Genomic DNA, 18,654 nt, shown 5'->3' with positions numbered 1-18,654 from the left:
TGATCTCACCCTTCCTTGGTCCACAAAACCAATTTTATTAACCCAAGAAGTAAAGATCCAGTCCCTTTGCTCCCCCCACCCCTCAAGTGCCCTCAAAATGTTAGGGCTGGGTTAAGGGAGAAACCTGGGATGGAAATGTCCCCTATCCCTCAACTTAGAAGACTAGAGGAAGAGGATGTGTGCAAATAGGTCACCAGAGGTGTGTGTGTGGAGGGTATTACACCAGGATGGCAGGGGAAAGGGAAGAGGAAGAGGAGGAAGGAGAGGATGGGGGATCTGTTGAAGGCCCAGGAAAAACAAGGGGGGCTGGGGCTAGGGAACCAAAGGAGGTGGGAAGAGTGGGGCTGGAGCCTAGGAGTGGGGTCCGTTCTGAGGCAGGGTGGTCCCTTGGCTCCCCTTCCTCATCACCCTCCTCTTGCCCCTGAATTTCTTCCTCCTCCTCATCCCCAGGACCCCGATGAACAGGCTGCTTGCAGATAGGGCAGGTCTTCCGAGTCTGAGTGAGCCAAGGGTCTACACAGCGGCTGTGATAGGCTGCGGAGAGGAATGAGGTGAATGAAGCACCTGGAGCCTGCCGGTGGCACAGGGGCATGGGCACAGGCAGCAAGGGCCTCACCATGAGCACAGGGGAGTACCCGCAGCTTGTCCCCATCCTCATACTCATCCAAGCAGATGGCACAGACATCATACTGGTCCCCTGAAGGAGAAGGAAAATAATTTAATCCACCACTGAGCCATGCTGAACCATAGCCCCCAAGAACTCACTCTGGCAGGCCTGTGGTACAGCTAAGTCTTGCAAAAATTCTTTTCCCTGGTCTACAGAGCCAGTGGAAGAGTTAAGACAAGGAGGTAGGATAAGGCCAGGGCAGAACATGGAAGAATTTGGAGCTACAGGGGACAAGCAAAGAGAAGTAGAGGTAAGAAGGGAAGTGGGTTTTTGGGGAGGTGTGAGGGTGGAGAGAGGGAAGGGGAGGAGCGGAAGTGGGGGGGCAGGGCTTCTGCTACAGCCTTATATGGGCACTGAAGGCTCCAGGGCCTAAAGACCCAGCCCCTCTTCACCTGTTTTTTCCTTTTCTGACTGAAGCCTCCCCACTCTTTCCATTTTTCTACTTTCTCCACTTTCCTTATAAGCAAGGTCTGTCTGTCCCCCCATCATTTCCCCCAACTATTTCACTTAACAATCTTTGCTTTCTTTTTTTGAGACAGAGTCTCGCTCTGTTGCCCGAGCTAGAGTGCTGTGGTGTCAGCCTAGCTCACAGCAACCTCAAACTCCTGGGCTCAAGGGATCCTACTGCCGCAGCCTCCCGAGTAGCTGGGACTTACAGGCACACGCCACCATGCCTGGCTAATTTTTTTTCCCTATATGTATTAGTTGGTCAATTAATTTCTTTCTACTTATAGTAGAGACGGGGTCTTGCTCAGGCTGGTTTCGAACTCCTGACCTCAAGCAATCCACCCGCCTCAGCCTTCCAGAGTGCGATTATAGGCGTGAGCTCACTCTGTTGCCTGGGCTAGAATGCCGTGGCATCAGCCTAGCTCACAGCAACCTCAAACTCCTGGGCTCAAGCAATCCTTCTGCCTCAGCCTCCTGAGTAGCTGGGACTACAGGCATATGCCAACATGCCCAGCTAATTTTTTCTATATATTTCTAGGTGGCCAATTACTTTGTTTCTATTTTTAGTAGAGACGGGGTCTCGCTCTGGGTCAGGCTGGTTTCGAACTCCTGACCTTGAGCAATCCGCCTGCCTTGGCCTCCCAGAATGCTAGGATTACAGGCATGAGCCACTGCGCCTGGCCACATCTTTGTTTTCTATCTCCTGTATTCCAGCTCTTCTGTCAGTGTATTTGTGGGTACACAGAGAATAAATAATGGCTTTTCAGGCAGATATCTTCTCACTGCTAGCTTGCCCACCCCTTATCTTCTGGGCTCAAACTCCTTCAGAACCAGGTAAGCTGTGGAAAAGGCCCTCCTCTCCCCTAAGCCCCTCACCCTTCTGATAGTCATGCGTAGGAATCTGCTTCAGTTGTTCTTTGGTAAGTCGATTCCGCTGGAGCCGTTTCCGGTGCTGGATACAGCGAACTATCTGGGGAAAGCGGGAGTGGATAGATCAGGCTTAGGAAGTAACACTGAACAATCTAGGACAAACCACCCCCACCTCCCAACTCTAGATCCAGTCTGGCCTTATAGGCCCCAGGTCTTCCCATCATGCTCCCTGAGCTACTCACCATCACTGCTCCCATGGCCAAAACCAGTAGTCCCACTATCCCTGTGAAAGGGATGAGGTAATAGCCCAAGGGGAAGCTATTGTCTGGAACCAGAAGCACCCGAGCCCTGGGAAAGGAAGACCAGTCTCACAGGGGCAAAAAGGCAAAGGCACAAAGGAAGAGGGTCAAAATAACTGGCTCTGGACAAGGCCCATGGGTGGGGAAGGGAGTGGGAAGAAAGTCAGGAGTCAAGGAAAGAAGGAAGGACCTGAGACTGAATGGATGGGGCAGTGTGGCTTGAGCTCCAAGTTGGCATGGAACTGTTGAAGGATGAGTGGCAGGGAGGGACATGTCCTACCCCTTCTCGTAGACGAAGAGGGTACGCAGGTACTCAGAGCTCCTCTCCCCAATAAACACAGATGGGATCCAAATCTGCTGCTGTATTTCCTCTGTAGGGATCAGGGTATTACTCCAGGGACTCAACCTTCCAATCCTCAAATCCTTTGTAAACCCTGGCATTTGGCACTTTTGCCCCATCCTACCCAAAAGATTGGCTTCTTTTCCCTAAGGCTTCAACCCTCCCACCATCTCTCAGTCTAAGCTCTACTGAAAACCCAGCTGTTTAGATCTCCCAACCTTACCACTATTCCACACCATGTTCAGAAGTTCATTGGAATTCACATTGTGTACTATAGCTGCACCATACCCAGCCTTCTGGGCATTTAGGACCTAGGGAGACAAGGCATAGGATAAGGAGCCACCATGGGCCTTGCCCCTCTTCATTCCTGTGGTGCCTTTTTTCACCCTCAGCTTCCCAGCTCCCACTCCATATTCAGCAACCTTGAGGTCAAAGTTGCAGTCGAATCTTCGAAGCAGTGCAATAAAGACTGACCCATTGACCGGGGCTGGGGGTGGTGGGGCAATGGGGCTGCAGGCATTGTCTGGGTGAGCCTCCACAAGGAACCCCTGGGGAAGAGAAGCAAACTGATAGATTTCTTGTCCCTAGGTTCTGCTCTCCACAGGGCCCACCAAGCACACTGGTCTCACATGTTGCATTCTCTATCCTCACTTCCTTCTCATTCCTGGGGTCTGAGCATCACACCCAAGTCAGAAGTCTACCTCCCTTAGCCTCCTGAAAATGCAATTACATCAAACATCTCTTCCCCAGACCCTCCCCTTAACTGTCTCCCTGTCCCAGATGGGCTAACCTGTACCCTGTACTTCAGGCTAATTCAATTCTGCCTTCCAGTTCCCCACCGACTGTAATTCAGTTCTCTACCCATCCTTGTCACTTTCTCTCAAGTTGTTTCACACTCCCCTTTCCAGTATACACTACTCATACAGAACACGCTCCCCCATCTTCAATCTTCCAGTTACCCATCTCACAAACAACTCTACTGCTACCTATGACCCAACTGAGTTCTTGCTATGTGGCAGTCATTGTGATGAAGTACCACAAAATTATATAATTTAATCCTCACAATAACCCTAAGATAACTTCTATTGTCCCATTTTACAGTAAAACAAATTAAAGCTCATAGAGATAATTAACTTGCTCAAGGTCATAAGAACTAATAACTGGCTCCTGACACCCTACTGATAAGCACTAACTTGGTCGTGCCTTTTATCTTTCTCAGTCCACTTTCTGTCTCCCTGATATGCTGCAAGTTCCAGGGGTGGACACTTTGACTTCTCCCTCAAGATTCTGGATTCTACACTAAACATGCTCGTGCACTTGGTTCCTAACTTAACTCTTCCTACCATCAGCTTCACCCAGGACAAGGCTCCCAACCCCTACTCAGAATTGAGGATTCTGTGAAATAGAAACAAAGAGAAGGAAATCACCTGGAGTCCCTCCTGGCTCAGGGTAGCCCCAAATAGAGCTGGGAGGTCTGCAAAGTCCATGCTGGCATTGTGGTCCGAGGTCTGCGGACAAAAAAGCGTGTTCCCCTTGAGCCTGCAACCCCTCCTTTCAGCGCCCTCCCCTACCCGCCCCTCAGACTCACCGCTCGAATGAGCCCTCGAATGGGGGCCGCTCCCCACAGAACAGTGGCCACAACCACAGGAAGCGGGAAGGCCGCAGGGTGCATGGCAGCGGGAGGGGAGAGGCTAAGAAGGCCGCGTCTTGGTAGCAGGAGCAGAAGCGGGAGTTCTGCGCCCTCCTGCTCCTCCTTTAGGATCCCAGGGGTCCAACCACCCCCAGGTCCCACTTCCCAGCTACATGGGGGCGCCAGAGAAGAAATCCCAATTCGGGAGGTGAGATATCTATGCCGCTCAGTGGAGCTGGGAGGGAAACACTAAATGTATCCTTTCCTGGTATAGAGATAAAACAGGGAAAGGGACGGAGACCAACACAGGTGACAGAAAAACTTCTGGAAGGGTGGGGGAGCTCAAAGAGGTGGGACTTCCGGCCAGGTAGTCCGTCTTCCTATCCCCTAGAAAAGGGGTTCCGGTAAAGAAAGTCAGGCCGCTTCCAGCATTGGACGCTCGAAATGGACTTCCGGTCCTAAAAGGCTGGTTAAAAGAAAGGTTAGAAGTGGAGGGAGTGCCTGTGGAGTTGGAGGGAGCACCAACGCCTCAGAAGATGCCCTAATCGTCCCCACTTTAGTGCCCAAGATCTTGGGGTTGCCCTGTTTACAAACCTTTCCTCCCTCTGGCTGCCGCCGCCGTACCTCCAAGTCTCGCGAGACTGCTCACCACCTCCGCCCCAACCCCCGGCAGCCGAAATCTTGCTATATCTATCGCGAGAGATCTAACTTTGGCCAGTCTGACTCTCCCGATCTCGCGAGATCTTCAAACAAACTCTTCTCTCTTTTCCCGCGATTGCAATCCGGTAAAAAGTGCGTCTGTACTCCGGTTTCCTAAATCAGTCACACCCCTTCCCGCATGCATCCGTCAAGCTCCTCCTTCAGCTCCACCTTATTCCCGGCCGGCCTTGCGCTGCGCGCCTGCGCTCGCTCCAGCTTCCAGCTGGTGCCGGACCTGAGAGCTGGAGGGGTGTGCGCGCGCGCCTTCGCCCTGTTGCACGCGCGGTGTCACCTTGGGCGCGAGCGGGGCCGCGCGCGCACGGGACCTGGAGCCAGGGGCCATTGAGTGGCGATGGCGGTGACAGCTAGTCCCGGGGCCGGCGGGGTAGACGGGAAGCCCCGTACCTCCCCTAAGTCCGTCAAGTTCCTGTTCGGGGGCCTGGCCGGGTAAGCTCAGGCCCCAGGGATGGGAAAGGAGGAGGAAGGGATGGGAGCAAGGAACCGGGCCCGGTTTATCTCTGGGTCTTTTGCAGTGACCTGAGCCGGCACGGGGTCAGCGCGATCCCTAGTGTTTTGTGAGGTCCCTGATGGGCTGCCAAGAGCCCATTGTAGGGCCGGCCCCTGCTGGACTGCATGCAGGGTCATTGCACAACCCCCGCCAGCCCACTTGAGTTTCCCAGCCCATTGCTTAGCTCTGTTTGGCTGTATGGGGTTCCGGGTCATTGGATGGCTCCTGCAGGACTACTCGGAGTCTCAGGTCGTGGATGCACCCCCTCTTTCCTTTCCTGCGTCGGACTGCATGCGGTCCCGGGTTAATTCTTGACTCATGGAGCTACTCGGAGCACTTTCATTGCATGGCCCCTACTGGACTTTTGGACTTTACAGACTCATTGCTCTTGGTACACACACAGACTCTTCTACACATGCTCACCAGCTTCCTGAATCCTTAATTGCATGACCGTTGTAACTCTTTGCTGGCAGTCTCTAGTGGGCATTGGTAGATCTGGGAAACCTGGCCCTTGACTCCACCCCTTCTTCCCCCAGGATGGGAGCTACAGTTTTTGTGCAGCCTCTGGACCTGGTGAAGAACCGGATGCAGCTGAGTGGTGAAGGAGCCAAGACTCGGGAGTACAAAACTAGTTTCCATGCCCTCACCAGCATCCTGAAGGCAGAAGGCCTGGGGGGCATTTACACCGGGTACTGGGGCCTCAGGATGGGGGGTAGGGTGTGGGTTGGCAGCTCCAGACCTTGGTCTGACATACCACTTTGCTTCCCAGGCTATCAGCTGGCCTGCTGCGCCAGGCCACCTACACCACTACTCGCCTTGGCATTTATACTGTGCTGTTTGAGCGCCTGACTGGGGCTGATGGTACACCCCCTGGCTTTCTGATGAAGGCTCTGATTGGCATGACCGCAGGTGCAACTGGTGCTTTTGTGGGAACACCAGCCGAGGTGGCTCTTATTCGCATGACTGCTGATGGCCGGTGAGTTCCAGGTCTGAGCCTTCCCCAGCCCCATTCCCTGTAATCCAGGACGAAAAGACCAGTTTCTTATTCTAGATCTAGAACAGAGCATTTGCCTGTTCTGGTCTCCCTTTCTTTGCTCCTGTGGGCAGGGTGGGCTCTCCTGATCTTGGTCTTTCTCTGACTTCCCACCAGGCTTCCAGCTGACCAGCGCCGTGGCTACAAAAACGTGTTTAATGCCCTGATTCGAATTGCCCGGGAAGAGGGCGTCCCCACACTGTGGCGGGTGAGTGAAGCTGAGTGGTGAAGGATGTGGGGTGTGGGGGTCAGGTCTCAGGCATTTCTGATTCTTCTCTCACTCCGCTACCTCCAGGGCTGCATCCCTACCATGGCTCGGGCTGTCGTCGTCAATGCTGCCCAGCTGGCCTCCTACTCCCAATCGAAGCAGTTCTTGCTGGACTCAGGTGAGACCCAGAGCTGGGCTCTCAGCTTCCAGCCTGGCCTGGGCCACCTCTGAGCTGACTGCCACCCTCACTTCACCCCCCAGGCTACTTCTCTGACAACATCTTGTGCCACTTCTGCGCCAGCATGATCAGCGGCCTCGTCACCACTGCCGCCTCCATGCCTGTGGACATTGCTAAGACGCGGTGAGTGTGCATGCCTGGGCCTGGGGGGCAGTGGGGGAGCCCCCTTCTCTCTCACATCCCTACCTCCTCTCTTTCAGGATCCAGAACATGCGAATGATTGATGGGAAGCCAGAATACAAGAATGGGCTGGTGAGGAAGCGAGGTTGGGCCTGGGTGGGAGTGTTGGGTGCCCTGGGAGGGCTGTGAAGGTAGCTGGATAAGGGGAACAGAGCTGTAGAGGCCAGGTCCTAGCCCCCACACCCCGCCTGCCTGTCTGTCTAGGATGTGCTGTTGAAGGTTGTCCGCTACGAGGGCTTCTTCAGCCTGTGGAAGGGCTTCACACCGTACTATGCCCGCCTGGGCCCCCACACTGTCCTCACCTTCATCTTCTTGGAGCAGATGAACAAGGTCTACAAGCGTCTCTTTCTCAGCGGCTGAGGTGGCCTGGAGCCAGTGTGCCAGGGCTGCCACTCGGCCGCTGCTCCCACAGTCACTATACCCCAGGCGCCTGGACTCTGCTGGCCTGGGCCCCTCTATTTATTTCCCCTCCACAGTGTGGTCTCCTCCTTTGCGGTAAAGGACTTTGGTCTCTTCTGCCCCCTGTTCCAGCTTGCCCTGCTTGCCCTGATCCTATGAGCACTCACTCTGCTGGCTGTTCCTTGGAGGGGAGCTGAGAACTCCCTGAGGATTTCTGGCCTCCTCTTGGGTGTTAGTTTCAGGGCACACAGCACAAGAGAAGATCTCCCTTCTCAGTGGAGAAACCAAGGCAGAGGTGAGGGGACAGGAGAGAGCAGAAACTAACAAGATGGTCAAAGGGTCTGAAGTGGAAAGACATGGCCCTTCCTCCCCCTCATTGAGGACTTAATAAATTGGATTGATGATACTACCCCCAATCTGGAGAGTTGTGGGGTTTAGGAGGGGAGGAGACTGGACAAAGAAGCTGGTGCCCTTGGAGAACAGGAACTGGAGTTTTTAAGAAAAATTATTAAAGAAAAAGCACCCGCCGATTTTTGTGCAAATGCTGTGTAAATCCATCCTGCCACAGCAGCTGACAGGGCCAGGAAACCCCGGCCTCCAGGCCCTGTGTGTTGCTTTCTAGCCGCTTGCCCAAGAATGCAGCAGACACACAAATCATCTCACATAATCCCCAGGAAAAGCCCGGGGGGTCTGGTGACTGCTTCTGCAGCCTAAAGGTGGGGGGAGGGGAATAAAGAACTTCTGTGAAGGGAAGTGAGACCTTTGTGGGCTGGAGCCAGGCCTGAAGCCTGGAGGCTTGAGAAAAAGGAGGGTGTTGGCCAGAGACTGAATCTGGGTGCTAGGCTGGGGAGAGTGACTACCTTGTCCTTTGTTTAGAGGGAGATGTTTGGTTCCTAGGCCTGGCCCTTAAGGACCCTAAAAACTTCCTGGAGTATACACGGGCATGGGAAGGTCAAACAGAGGAGTGCTGGGCAGCATGCAGCCAGAGAGCATTGTGCCGTGCCAGGCCAGAGGACAGGCAGGCAGCAGGTGGGAGCTGTCGCCTTGGCAGAGCCTTGTCAACAGAAGAGGTGGAGCTCAGCACCCTGGCACCCTTGCTGCTGCCTTCCTTCTTGCCCCTGCATGCACACCATGTCCTGGGCCTTGTCCTTAAGGAGTTCCTGCTCTAAAGGGGAAGATTATGCAGGAACAGTTGGGAAGTCGAGTATAGCAATAGACCACTGCAGGCTACCTGAGAGCACCCAGCCCAGCCTAGGAGACACCTACCCAGCGGTTGGGGACAGGTGGGGACTGCACTCCTAGCTAGAGTGAGGGCAAAGGCTTGGAGAACTTTGATGGGGAGCAGGTGATCCACGAGAAGTTGGCAATAGTTGCAGCGAGGATTGCGACGTGTCTGCTGTGAGAGGGGAAGCCGAACTGTTAGATGGGGTCAGTGCATGGAACTGACCAAGCTCAGAAGTGACTGCTAAGCTCAGGAGTTTGTCCTCTACTTGGGGAGGAATTCAAAGCAGGGAGAGATGCAGTCAGATTTTCAGGTTAGGCAGATCCTTCAGTACCATCAGGAGGAGAGGGGTCTCCATGGAGCTAGAAAAGCCCAGCCTTCTCTCCCATTCCCTGGGCCCCTAGCCCTGGTTTGGGTCGGAGACAAGGCAGGAGAGGAAGCCTCACCCATGTGGTTAGGGGATGGCAGACCCTGTGGAAGCAGGGGAGAGAAGTGGGTTCCATTTGCCTGTGTTCTAGCTTGAGGGCAGGAAACCCAAGACTGTTCAGTCAAACCCTCTGAGATGGCACACACTGCTGGGTCCACACCCTCATCCTCCTGACCTGGGCAGTGAGGAGAGTTGCACTTCCAAGGTGGGACCCTTTGCCCTTAGTACCGCAGGCTGCAGCAAGGTAGGCCTCAATAGTGTCCCTAAACTCCAGGGAGACTTAAGGTTCTTGAATTGGACCTGATGCTTGGGGTGGCCTGGTGGGTAGCCAACCCTGGAGGACAGAAGGAGGTGCCCCAGGCTGGGGAGGTTTATTGGGTGAGTAGCTGTGACCAGGGTGGGGGCACCTGGGGCCTTGGGAATCCTCATGACAGGTGCCCCAGCCACTCTTTCCCTCTCCAAAGAAACTAAATTTTCTTTTTAAAATTATTTTTTATTATACAAATAATATACAATGATGATGGAAAACTAGAAAATGCTAAACAGAGAAAAAGAAAAGAAAACCACCCATATTTATAACACCCAGAGACAATCGAGTGCTCACAACCTGACACATGGCTCCCTGAATTGTCTTCTGTGCTCAGATGCATGTGGGAGCCACGCTCTGCTCTGCTTATTTGCTTTTCCTAAAAACTCTTCCCAAACACAGTGGTGACAGCCATGTGATCTGGCAACACCCTGTGCAGCATAGAGAGCTTTGTCCTATGAGCCACCCAACTCCTCCATCTCTCGGCCCTTCCTGATTTGCTGGCTCTGAGGTTGTGTGTGCAGTGTGAAGATGGCCCCATGACCCCGTGCTCCTCACCCACCCCCCACCCCCACCCCCAGCTAGATCCCAACAGGACAGCCCATCAGAGCCTCTTGAGGTCCCCAAACCTCCCACCCTCAGAGGCTGTGGCCAGAGTACCGAATGCCCACTGTGCCCAGCAGGTCCTGACCACGACCCTGACTCAGAGCTGAGGGCCGCCGTCCTGCTACCAGAGGCCCCACACGGCCATTAGGCCGGATCCACAGGAAGAGGCTGGAGCGGAAAGTGGGCAGTGAGCCTCGAAGGAAGAGCAGCCAGGCCCGGGGCACCATCACTTGCCTTCCCCTCTGCAACTCCAGATGTGTGGTTTGCGTGGCTGTGGCCAAAGCAGCACCCAGGCCGTTGTCCAGGGCCTGTGGTTTCACGCGCTGGAGCCAGGTCAGCAGCAGGATGAGCACCACACAGGCAAACAGGAGCCAGAGGACACCCAAGACATAGAAGCCCAGGGAGAGGAGGCAGCAAAAGTCAGGGTTAAGAAAAGGGCCATTTCTGGAGCTATCTAAATTCCCTTGAGCCACCCCATGGTGGACAGATTCAGGGATGATAGTTACGATGGGTTCTAAGGTAGTAGAGAATGAGGTGGGTTCTATGGTAGTTAAGAATATGATGGGGTTTGGGGCTGTGGAGGGCTCTGGGGTGGTGGTCAGGGCTGCGGTGGGCTCTGGGCTGGTGGTCAAGGTTGTGGTGGCCTCTGGGGTGGTTGGGGGTGTGGAGGGCTCTGGGGTGGTTGGGGGTGTGGAGGGCTCTGGGCTGGTCGGGGGTGTGGAGGGCTCTGGGGTGGTTGGGGCTGTGGAGGGCTCTGGGCTGGTCATCGGGGCTGTGGAGAGCTCTGGGGTGGTCGGGGCTGTGGAGGGCTCTGGGGTGGTCGGGGCTGTGGAGGGCTCTGGGAGGGAGGGGGTTATGGTGGGTTTACTAGTGGGTTTTGGAGTTTGGGAGAATGCGATGGATGTCGTGGTAGTTGGGAATGTGGTGGAATCTGGGATCCATCTGGTTGGGAATGCAGTCTGGGTCTCAGTGGATTCTTGTACTGGATGCAAGGAAGACATTTGGCTGTCTATAGAAGCAGTAGACTGTGAGTAGAGTAGGCCCCAGTGGGTTACATGGGCTGTGGTGACCACAGTCCTTGTGGTATGCACCTTACCACCCTCAGTGTTCTCTTCTGTATAGTAATCGTAGTCCATGGCATCCGCATCACCAAGGGTGGGGCAGTCCTTCCCTGGGAACTTCTCGATGGGTACCTTGCCTGCATCAGAACACTTCACACTGGCCACATCGGGGGTCATGGCCTTGACATCCATACCCTCCTTCCATAAGTAGACATTCTGGGCATTGTTCTTCAGCCAGCCACGGAAATAGAGGATCTCACAGTTGCAGTGCCAGGGGTTGTCGTGGAGAAAAGCAAACGGCAGAAGGAGGGTCCCAAAGAAGCCCTTCGGTATCGTGCTCAGTGAGTTCCCTTGGAGGTAGAGAGTGTCCAGGTCCTCCAACCCATCCAGGAGCCCAGAGGGCAGCTCTTCCAACCCGTTGTTAGCTAGATTGAGCTTCTTCAGGTGGGGTGTGGGTGCCAGGAGTCCTGGAGGCAGAGTCTTTAGCTTATTGTCACGCAGGTAGAGCTCATGGAGTTGGCTCAGGCCATCCAGGGCACCTGGAGACAACGAGGTCAGCTGGTTGAAGGAGACGTCCAGGGACCTGAGAGCAGGCAGTGCTGGCCCGAGCCGGGGTAGGCTTTGCAGCTTATTGTGGGATATATCCAGGGTCTCCAGCAGTGGCAGCTTCTCATCCGTCTGCAGCTTGGCCAGCTCGCACTGACGTAGGTGCAGCTGAGTGAGGCGAGGGAAAGACACCAGGGATGCCGTGGAGAAGGTGTGCAAGGGGTTCTCACCCAGTTGGAGGATGGCTGTGTCTTTTGGCAGGTCTGGAGGCAATGCTGTCAGCTGCTTGTTATCACAGTTCACTTCTACTTGGCTGGTCACTTTGGTGACCTCACAGGGGTGCAAGGGGTTTGGCAGCAGGAGCAGCAAGAGCAGGAGAGGCATGGGGACCTGTGGGCAAGTGGGCCTTGAGTGGACACCCCAGCAGTCCCCAGCGGCATTCCCTCAGCCCCCAGTACCCCATAGCTTCCCTTCCAGAAACTCAGCTGCCACAGTTCTGTCCTCCCTGCTCCCCTCTTCCACCCTCGCCCCCAGAGCCCAGACTGCCAGCTCCAGGTCCTCAGCTCTCATCCCTCCCCCAGCCCCAGCCCCAGCCCCAGCCCCAGCCCTGGCTTACAGGCAGGTGCAGAAAGACCTCCGAAGGCACAGAGCTGCTTACAGGGTGTGACTGGTCCTTCTCTCTTCCAGCCCCAGGGAGGGTTTGGCCAGGGGCAGGAAGGGGTTGGAGATGGGGAGGAAACGCCAGCCTGATAGGGACTCCTGTGAGCCGGGGAACAGTGTCCCCTGGGACATAGGCCCTTATCACCTCCCTCCACAGCTTCCCCCAGGCACTCCCTTTGCCCTACTCTCTCCGCTTCCCTTCCACAGACTCCTCCAACCACCACCCCCTCCATCTTTTGAGAACCTCTCCAGATGCCACCTCTCTTCCCCTTCCAGCTGTGTTCTTAGAGTTGCCTAATTTTCATTCTCTCCCGCCCCACCTCCCTCTGCCTTCTCACTCCACGCTAGGCTGATTTCTCCACCCCACTACTCCCTTGACTTGGCTCTCGCCACGGTCACTGGTGCCTTCCATTCCTCTGCGTGCACTGGACACTTCTCCATGGTGACCCCACTGGATTCCTGCCAACTGCTTACCCATGGCTGCTCCCTCCTTGGGATTCTCCCTTTGGCTTTTTGGCTTCTGTGACATATGACCTTGTAATTTTCTTGGTTTCCCTGTTACCTGTCTGGTTGGTCCTTCTCAATCTCCTTCATGGATACCTCTTCTTCCACCCTTCCTGAGCAGTTAACTTGCCCCATGGTTTGTTCTTTGGCTCTTCTCTTATACTACGCAACCACCCAAGATTGTCCTTATTCACTCCCTTGCCAACACACCTATACCTTCCACCACCTCTACCCCAGTGATTCTCAAATCTGTATCTCTAGTCCAGACCTGGACCTCCAGTCCAGACCCCTGAGACCCAAACACATGTGCCCACTGCCTTTTGGACTTCTCTACTTGGATGTCCCATAGGCACTAAAACATATGTTCAAAATTGAGCTCATCATCTCTCTCCAAATAGCCTCTCCTCCTGTGTTTGTTCATCCTGGTGAATGGTACCCTTGTCTACTCATTGACCTAACCATTCAGTCAATACAAACGAGGTCCCTGATAGCCACCTCTAACTCCTCCCAGCCTTCATCCCCACATCCCCACATCCAAGCCCATCACCAAGTTCTGTAGATTTTTATCTCCATTTTCCCTCTATCTACTCTCCATGCCCAATGCCACCACTCGTGGTCCTGGGCACCATCATTCTCCCTGCTGCATCCCTGCATCAGCCACCTTAATGGTGTCCCAACTCTCTGATTTCCCTTTTTCTGTCCATTCTCCACCAGTGTGGTCTTTCAGAGATGCAAATTTGCTCATACCCTTCTGCTTCCCAGTGGCTCCTTACAGATCTCCGGAGGAAGTCTAAAGTCCCTAGCATGGCCTACAGGACCCTGTGAGATCTGGCCCTTGCGTGCCTCTCCAGCCTCACCTTTTACCATTCTACCCTCTTTCTTTTCTTCTTTTTTTTTTTTTTTTTTGGAGACAGAGTCTTACTCTGTTGTGTGGGCTAGAGTGCTGTGGTGTCAGCCTACCCCACAGCAACCTCAAACTCCTGAGCTCAAGCAATCCTCCTGCCTCAGCCTCCCAAGTAGCTGGGACTACAGACATGTGTCACCATGCCCAGCTAATTTTTTTCTATATATTTTTAGTAGTCCAGCCAATTTCTTTCTATTTTTTTTTTTTTATTAGAGACGGGGTCTCACTCTTGCTTAGGCTGTTCTGGAACTCCTGAGCTCAAACAGTTCACCCACCTGGGCCTCCCAGAGTGCTAGGATTACAGGCGTGAGCCACCACAGCCGGCCCCCTCTTTCTTGATCATTCTCTTTCCTGTACCTGAACTTTCCACTCACCCCTTTTCAACCCTTCTGCCTAACTCTTACTTATCTGGCAAGTTCCAGCTCAGAGTTTCTTCCTCTGGAAAGTCTTTTCTGACTTCCCAAGACTGGGTAAGGTGTCTATTTCAGAAAGTCAACCACCCCATGTGTTGGTCCACTGTCCCTTCTAATGATGAAAATGCACCCTTTACTGTTCCCCAGAAGGAGCACCATGCACCTGCCTGAGTCTGCCCCTCTCTGCTTACAATGGGTGACCAGATACTTGAGCCAGTTAATTCATAGACTGGAGATATATATATATATATATATATATATATATATATATATATATATATATATATATGTATAAAGAGAGAGAGAGAGAGAGAGAGAGAGAGAGAGAGAGAGAGAGAGAGAGAGATGGGGTCTTGCTCTTGCTCAGGCTCGTCTCAAATTCCTTAGCCTCCCACCTCAGCCTCCCAGAGTGCTAGGATTACAGGCGTGAGCCACTGTGGCCGGCCTTAGACTTGCTATTTATATAATTTTCCAGCTGCAAAAAGTATTGGAAAATGTTGAAAAAATAAGGCAGTTAGTATGAGAAAGTGAGGTGGAAGATTGCCTAGAGAGAAGCAATGATGGTAAGGACCCCAAAGCTGTTGATTTTTACTGCATTAGTATCAGAATTTTTAATTGTCAGCAACGGAAAGTGCTCTGGCTAAATAGGCTGCAAAGGAATTCATTAAAATGAATTCTTACTTCACACACTTCACAGACTTCTCAGAACTAGACATGGAGCTATGCAGCCAGGAACAGAGCCCAGACCCAGGCTGCAGAACCAGTCTGGTGAGCAAAACACTGCTCCTGCTGCAAGACCAGGGCACTGAAGCTTGCACTGCTGAGCCAGAAGGTCTGTGTTGCCACAGCCTCCCTTGCTGCGGAGGAGAAATCCCATACCATCCCTATTCCTTTGTGATACTAACTCCTAATTCAAAGTCTGAGTGAGTCTGATTGGTCATGGGCTGTGACTTAGCTGCAAGGGAGTCGGGGAAAAGCAAGTATCTGGCATTTTCAGCTTCTGTAATAGTATGCATGCTCTGCTTCTCCAAACATCCCTAAGTGGAAGAATTTTTCAAACATGGAAAAGCGACTCATATGCTTTGGCATCTACTGAAGAGATCGTGTGTTTTACTTTCTTCAGATGTCAATGTCTTGAATTACGTGTATTAATGTATTTTTCAAATTTTGCATCATTGAATGCTTGGAATTAAACCTACTTGGTCATTATGAATTATTCTTTTAATATGATTCTGGGTTGATTTGCTCACATTTTATTTAGAACTTCTACAGCTAAGTTAGAAAATAGGAGTGGTCTGTAGATTTCTTTTGGGGATCTTTGTTTTTTTGTTGGCTTGTTTGTTTTGTGATTGGGGTTATGCTAGCCTTGTAAAATAAGTTAGAAAACTTGGTATTCTCTGGAACAGTTATAGATCATAGGGATTTTCTGTTCTAAATCGTTGGTGGAATTCACCTATAAACCCATCTGGATCTGATGCCATTTGGGAGATAGCTTTTTGAATACCTTTCAAATCCCTAATTACTGATCTGTTGAGATTTATATTAATATGTCTTGAGTCCATTTTGGCAATTTATTTATTTATTTATTTATTTATTTTTTTTTTGAGACAGAGTCTCGCTTTCTTGCCTAGGCTAGAGTGAGTGCCGTGGCGTCAGCCTCGCTCACAGCAACCTCACACTCCTGGGCTCAAGCGATCCTCCTGCCTCAGCCTCCCGAGTAGCTGGGACTACAGGCACAAGCCACCATGCCCGGCTGATTTATATATATATATATATATATATATATATATATATATATATATATATTAGTTGGCCAATTAATTTCTTTCTATTTTTATGGTAGAGACGGGGTCTCGCTCAGGCTGGTTTTGAACTCCTGACCTTGAGCAATCCGCCCGCCTCGGCCTCCCAGAGTGCTAGGATTACAGGCGTGAGCCACCGCGCCCGGCCATTTTGGCAATTTATAATTTATTTTTCATTTTTTTCTCATATATTCTTTATTGAGGTTTAATTAATGTGAAATAAAATGCACAGATGTACATTTAGATGTACAGTTCTCAGTGTTTTGATGAATTTATTCCCTCAGGTAACTCCCGCCCTAATTAAGACATGAAACATTTCCATCACCCCAATAAATTTGTTTTGTGCCTCTACTTAATTCTTTCCACATGAGCAGCCACTAATCTTTTTCCTGCTCTAGGAATTCATATAAATGGAATTGTATAGTATGTAGCCTTTTGTGTCTTTTTGTAACACACAATGTTTCTGAAATCCATCCATGTTGTTGTGTCTGTCTACGTCTAGTGTTCTCTTGAATGGGAATTGTTACATGTGACCTTTTACATCTGGTGTCTCTCCCTACTTTGTAGAATTGACCAGCCAAAAAACATTAGGATCGAAGCATGGCTAACCAACCCAGATTCCAAAATGAGTTAATAGAGGCAGTAGATGTTAGAATCTTTGCAGCAGCCAAAGTGGACTATTCTGTGGCCAAGGAAGACATCCACAGGGACTTTAACATTGGGGTATAAGCTGAGTTGGTATGAGGGTGCCTGGTGATCTGCATAAATGAGGGCTACAGGATAGGTGGCGGTAGGGGATCTGGGTTGTGTGTCCGCATTTCTCTGTCTGGACTGGTCTTGACCCCACCCTCAGGTATCTGTGGCTGTTGAGCTGCTTGTTTTTGCTGAATATTCTTGTGTTTTGCTTTCTTGAATTTTGCCCTGTTGTTCTTGAACCAAACCTGCAGTACTGTTGGATGCATGTTAATTTTTGAGGCCATCTCTTTCTGAAGGCTGGGGTTTGGGTTTGGGTTCTCATTAAACAGGATGTTCAAAGCTTCCAGTTGCTTCTCAGTGAGCATGGTTCGTTTTCTATGTGAAAGCATCTGGTGCGTGCCTTGATGAAGCTCCTCCGAATCTGACATCTTCCGATCCAGATGTGCACCTCTGATCAGATCCACTGATAAGAACTCTATTTCAGGGCCGGGCGCGGTGGCTCACGCCTGTAATCCTAGCACTCTGGGAGGCTGAGGCGGGCGGATTGCTCGAGGTCAGGAGTTCAAAACCAGCCTGAGCAAGAGCGAGACCCCGTCTCTACTATAAATAGAAAGAAATTATTTGGCTAACTAATATATAGAAAAAATTAGCCGAGCATGGTGGCACATGCCTGTAGTCCCAGCTACTCAGGAGGCTGAGGCAGGAGGACTGTTTGAGCCCAGGAGTTTGAGGTTGCTGTGAGCTAGGCTGATGGCACGGCACTCTAGCCCAGGCAACAGAGTGAGACTCTGACTCAAAAAAAAAAAAAAAAAAGAATATTGTTCAAATGATATTGATTAAAAAAAAAAAAAGAAGAAGAAAAAAGAAAGATTATATTTTCAATTATTATTTTTAAGTGGAGAAGCTGACAAAGATATTTTTAAAATTTCAGGAGTTTATTGCAATTAAACTTTATTTTGAGATCACTATAAATTCACATGCATTTGCAAGAAATTGTACAGAGAGATCCCATGTTCTCTTTACCCAGTCTCCCTCAACAGTACCATCTTGAAAAACTGTAGTACAACATCACAACCAGAAAATTGACACTGAGGAGATACAGAACACTTTTATCATCACAGGAATCCCTCATATTGCTCATTTATAGCTACACACACTTCCTTCCCTTCCCTGCCCTTCCTTTCCCCTGGCAACCACTTATCTGTTATCTATGTCTATAATTTTGTCATTTCAAGAATGTTATATAAATGGAATCATACAGCATGCAAACTTTAGGAATTGGCTTTTTTCACTCAGCATAATTCTCGGGAGATTCATCCAGGTTGCTGTATATATCAGTAGTTCGTTTCTTTTTATTGCTGGGTAGTAATTCTTTAGTATGGATTTACTGCAATTTGTTTAACCATTCACCAATCAAAGGACATCTGGGCTGAGTCCAGTTATTGGCTATTACAAAGAAAGCTGCTATAGGCCGGGCGCGGTGGCTCACACCTATAGTCCTAGCACTCTGGGAGGCCTTGGTGGGCAGATTGCTCCAGGTCAGGAGTTCGAAACCAGCCTGAGCAAGAGCGAGACCCCGTCTCTAATATAAATAGAAAGAAATCAATTGCCCAACTAAAATATATAGAAAAAATTAGCTGGGCATGGTGGCGCATGCCTGTAGTCCCAGCTACTTGGGGGGCTGAGGCAGAAGGATCACTTAAGCCCAGGAGTTTGAGGTTGCTGTGAGCTAGGCTGATGCCACAGCACTCACTCTAGCCTGGGCAACAAAGTGAGACTCTGTCTCAAAAAAAAAAACTAAAGTAAATAAACAAAGAAAGAAACAAAGCTGCTATAAAGATCAGTGAATGTATTTTTGTGTGAACATAGGTTCTCATTTCTCTGGGATAAATGCCTACAATTATAATTTCTGGATCATATAGTAGTCAGTCACATGTTTACTTTAAGAAACTGACAAACATTTCCAGAGTGGGGGTGTAACATTTTAC

The 18,654-nt window shown here is 51.1% G+C and overlaps 3 protein-coding genes and 1 pseudogene across 5 annotated transcripts; 1 reads left to right on the top strand and 3 right to left on the bottom strand.

Annotated features, from left to right (window-relative positions):
* Positions 1-11: 11 nt before the first annotated feature.
* RNF167 (ring finger protein 167) lies at positions 12-5,055 on the bottom strand. 2 transcript variants are annotated; one of them, XM_012779421.3, is made up of 10 exons: positions 4,848-5,052; positions 4,212-4,719; positions 4,051-4,131; positions 3,046-3,171; positions 2,847-2,934; positions 2,564-2,654; positions 2,227-2,332; positions 1,991-2,084; positions 617-697; positions 12-534 (listed from the first exon to the last, which is right to left on the bottom strand). In XM_012779421.3, the coding sequence occupies exons 2-10, from the start codon at positions 4,293-4,295 to the stop codon at positions 218-220; spliced, it is 1,068 nt and encodes a 355-aa protein (XP_012634875.1). In that variant the 5' UTR covers positions 4,296-4,719; positions 4,848-5,052; the 3' UTR covers positions 12-217. The 2 variants fall into 2 exon arrangements, with proteins under 2 accessions (XP_012634875.1, XP_012634876.1); XM_012779422.3 differs by lacking the exon at positions 3,046-3,171 and having other exon boundaries at positions 4,848-5,055.
* On the top strand, positions 4,955-8,048 carry SLC25A11 (solute carrier family 25 member 11). Of its 2 annotated transcripts, none has more exons than XM_075994200.1 (8): positions 4,955-5,038; positions 5,997-6,149; positions 6,230-6,436; positions 6,611-6,701; positions 6,789-6,879; positions 6,963-7,062; positions 7,140-7,191; positions 7,324-8,048. In XM_075994200.1, exons 2-8 carry the CDS (start codon positions 5,998-6,000, stop codon positions 7,477-7,479), a joined length of 849 nt encoding a protein of 282 aa, XP_075850315.1. In that variant the 5' UTR covers positions 4,955-5,038; position 5,997; the 3' UTR covers positions 7,480-8,048. The 2 variants fall into 2 exon arrangements, with proteins under 2 accessions (XP_075850315.1, XP_012634877.1); XM_012779423.3 differs by lacking the exon at positions 4,955-5,038 and adding an exon at positions 5,132-5,399.
* A 2,019-nt stretch (positions 8,049-10,067) lies between these two features.
* Positions 10,068-12,074, bottom strand: GP1BA (glycoprotein Ib platelet subunit alpha). Its single transcript, XM_012779410.3, has one exon. The coding sequence runs from the start codon at positions 12,069-12,071 to the stop codon at positions 10,113-10,115; it is 1,959 nt and encodes a 652-aa protein (XP_012634864.2). The 5' UTR covers positions 12,072-12,074; the 3' UTR covers positions 10,068-10,112.
* Positions 12,075-12,341: 267 nt separating this feature from the next.
* On the bottom strand, positions 12,342-17,094 carry LOC105879201 (divergent paired-related homeobox-like; annotated as a pseudogene).
* Positions 17,095-18,654: the final 1,560 nt, after the last annotated feature.

Source organism: Microcebus murinus, chromosome 18, assembly GCF_040939455.1.
Source record: "Microcebus murinus isolate Inina chromosome 18, M.murinus_Inina_mat1.0, whole genome shotgun sequence".
In the NCBI taxonomy this organism is placed as follows: Eukaryota; Metazoa; Chordata; class Mammalia; order Primates; family Cheirogaleidae; genus Microcebus; species Microcebus murinus.
This window is presented reverse-complemented; position numbering and strand designations above follow the sequence as displayed.

What these genes read in the sequence shown, in the direction of transcription:
- RNF167 (XM_012779421.3), bottom strand. Translation starts at nt 4,295, where the DNA reads ATGCACCCTGCGGCCTTCCCGCTTCCTGTGGTTGTGGCCACTGTTCTG. An exon ending in ACTGCAACTTTGACCTCAAG is followed by an intron (nt 2,935 to 3,045) that starts GTTGCTGAATAT and finishes TTGTCTCCCTAG; the next exon opens with GTCCTAAATGCCCAGAAGGC. An exon ending in GGTACTCCCCTGTGCTCATG is followed by an intron (nt 535 to 616) that starts GTGAGGCCCTTG and finishes TCCTCTCCGCAG; the next exon opens with CCTATCACAGCCGCTGTGTA.
- SLC25A11 (XM_012779423.3), top strand. Translation starts at nt 5,305, where the DNA reads ATGGCGGTGACAGCTAGTCCCGGGGCCGGCGGGGTAGACGGGAAGCCC. An exon ending in CTGTTCGGGGGCCTGGCCGG is followed by an intron (nt 5,400 to 5,996) that starts GTAAGCTCAGGC and finishes TTCTTCCCCCAG; the next exon opens with GATGGGAGCTACAGTTTTTG. An exon ending in GTGGACATTGCTAAGACGCG is followed by an intron (nt 7,063 to 7,139) that starts GTGAGTGTGCAT and finishes CCTCTCTTTCAG; the next exon opens with GATCCAGAACATGCGAATGA.
- GP1BA (XM_012779410.3), bottom strand. Translation starts at nt 12,071, where the DNA reads ATGCCTCTCCTGCTCTTGCTGCTCCTGCTGCCAAACCCCTTGCACCCC.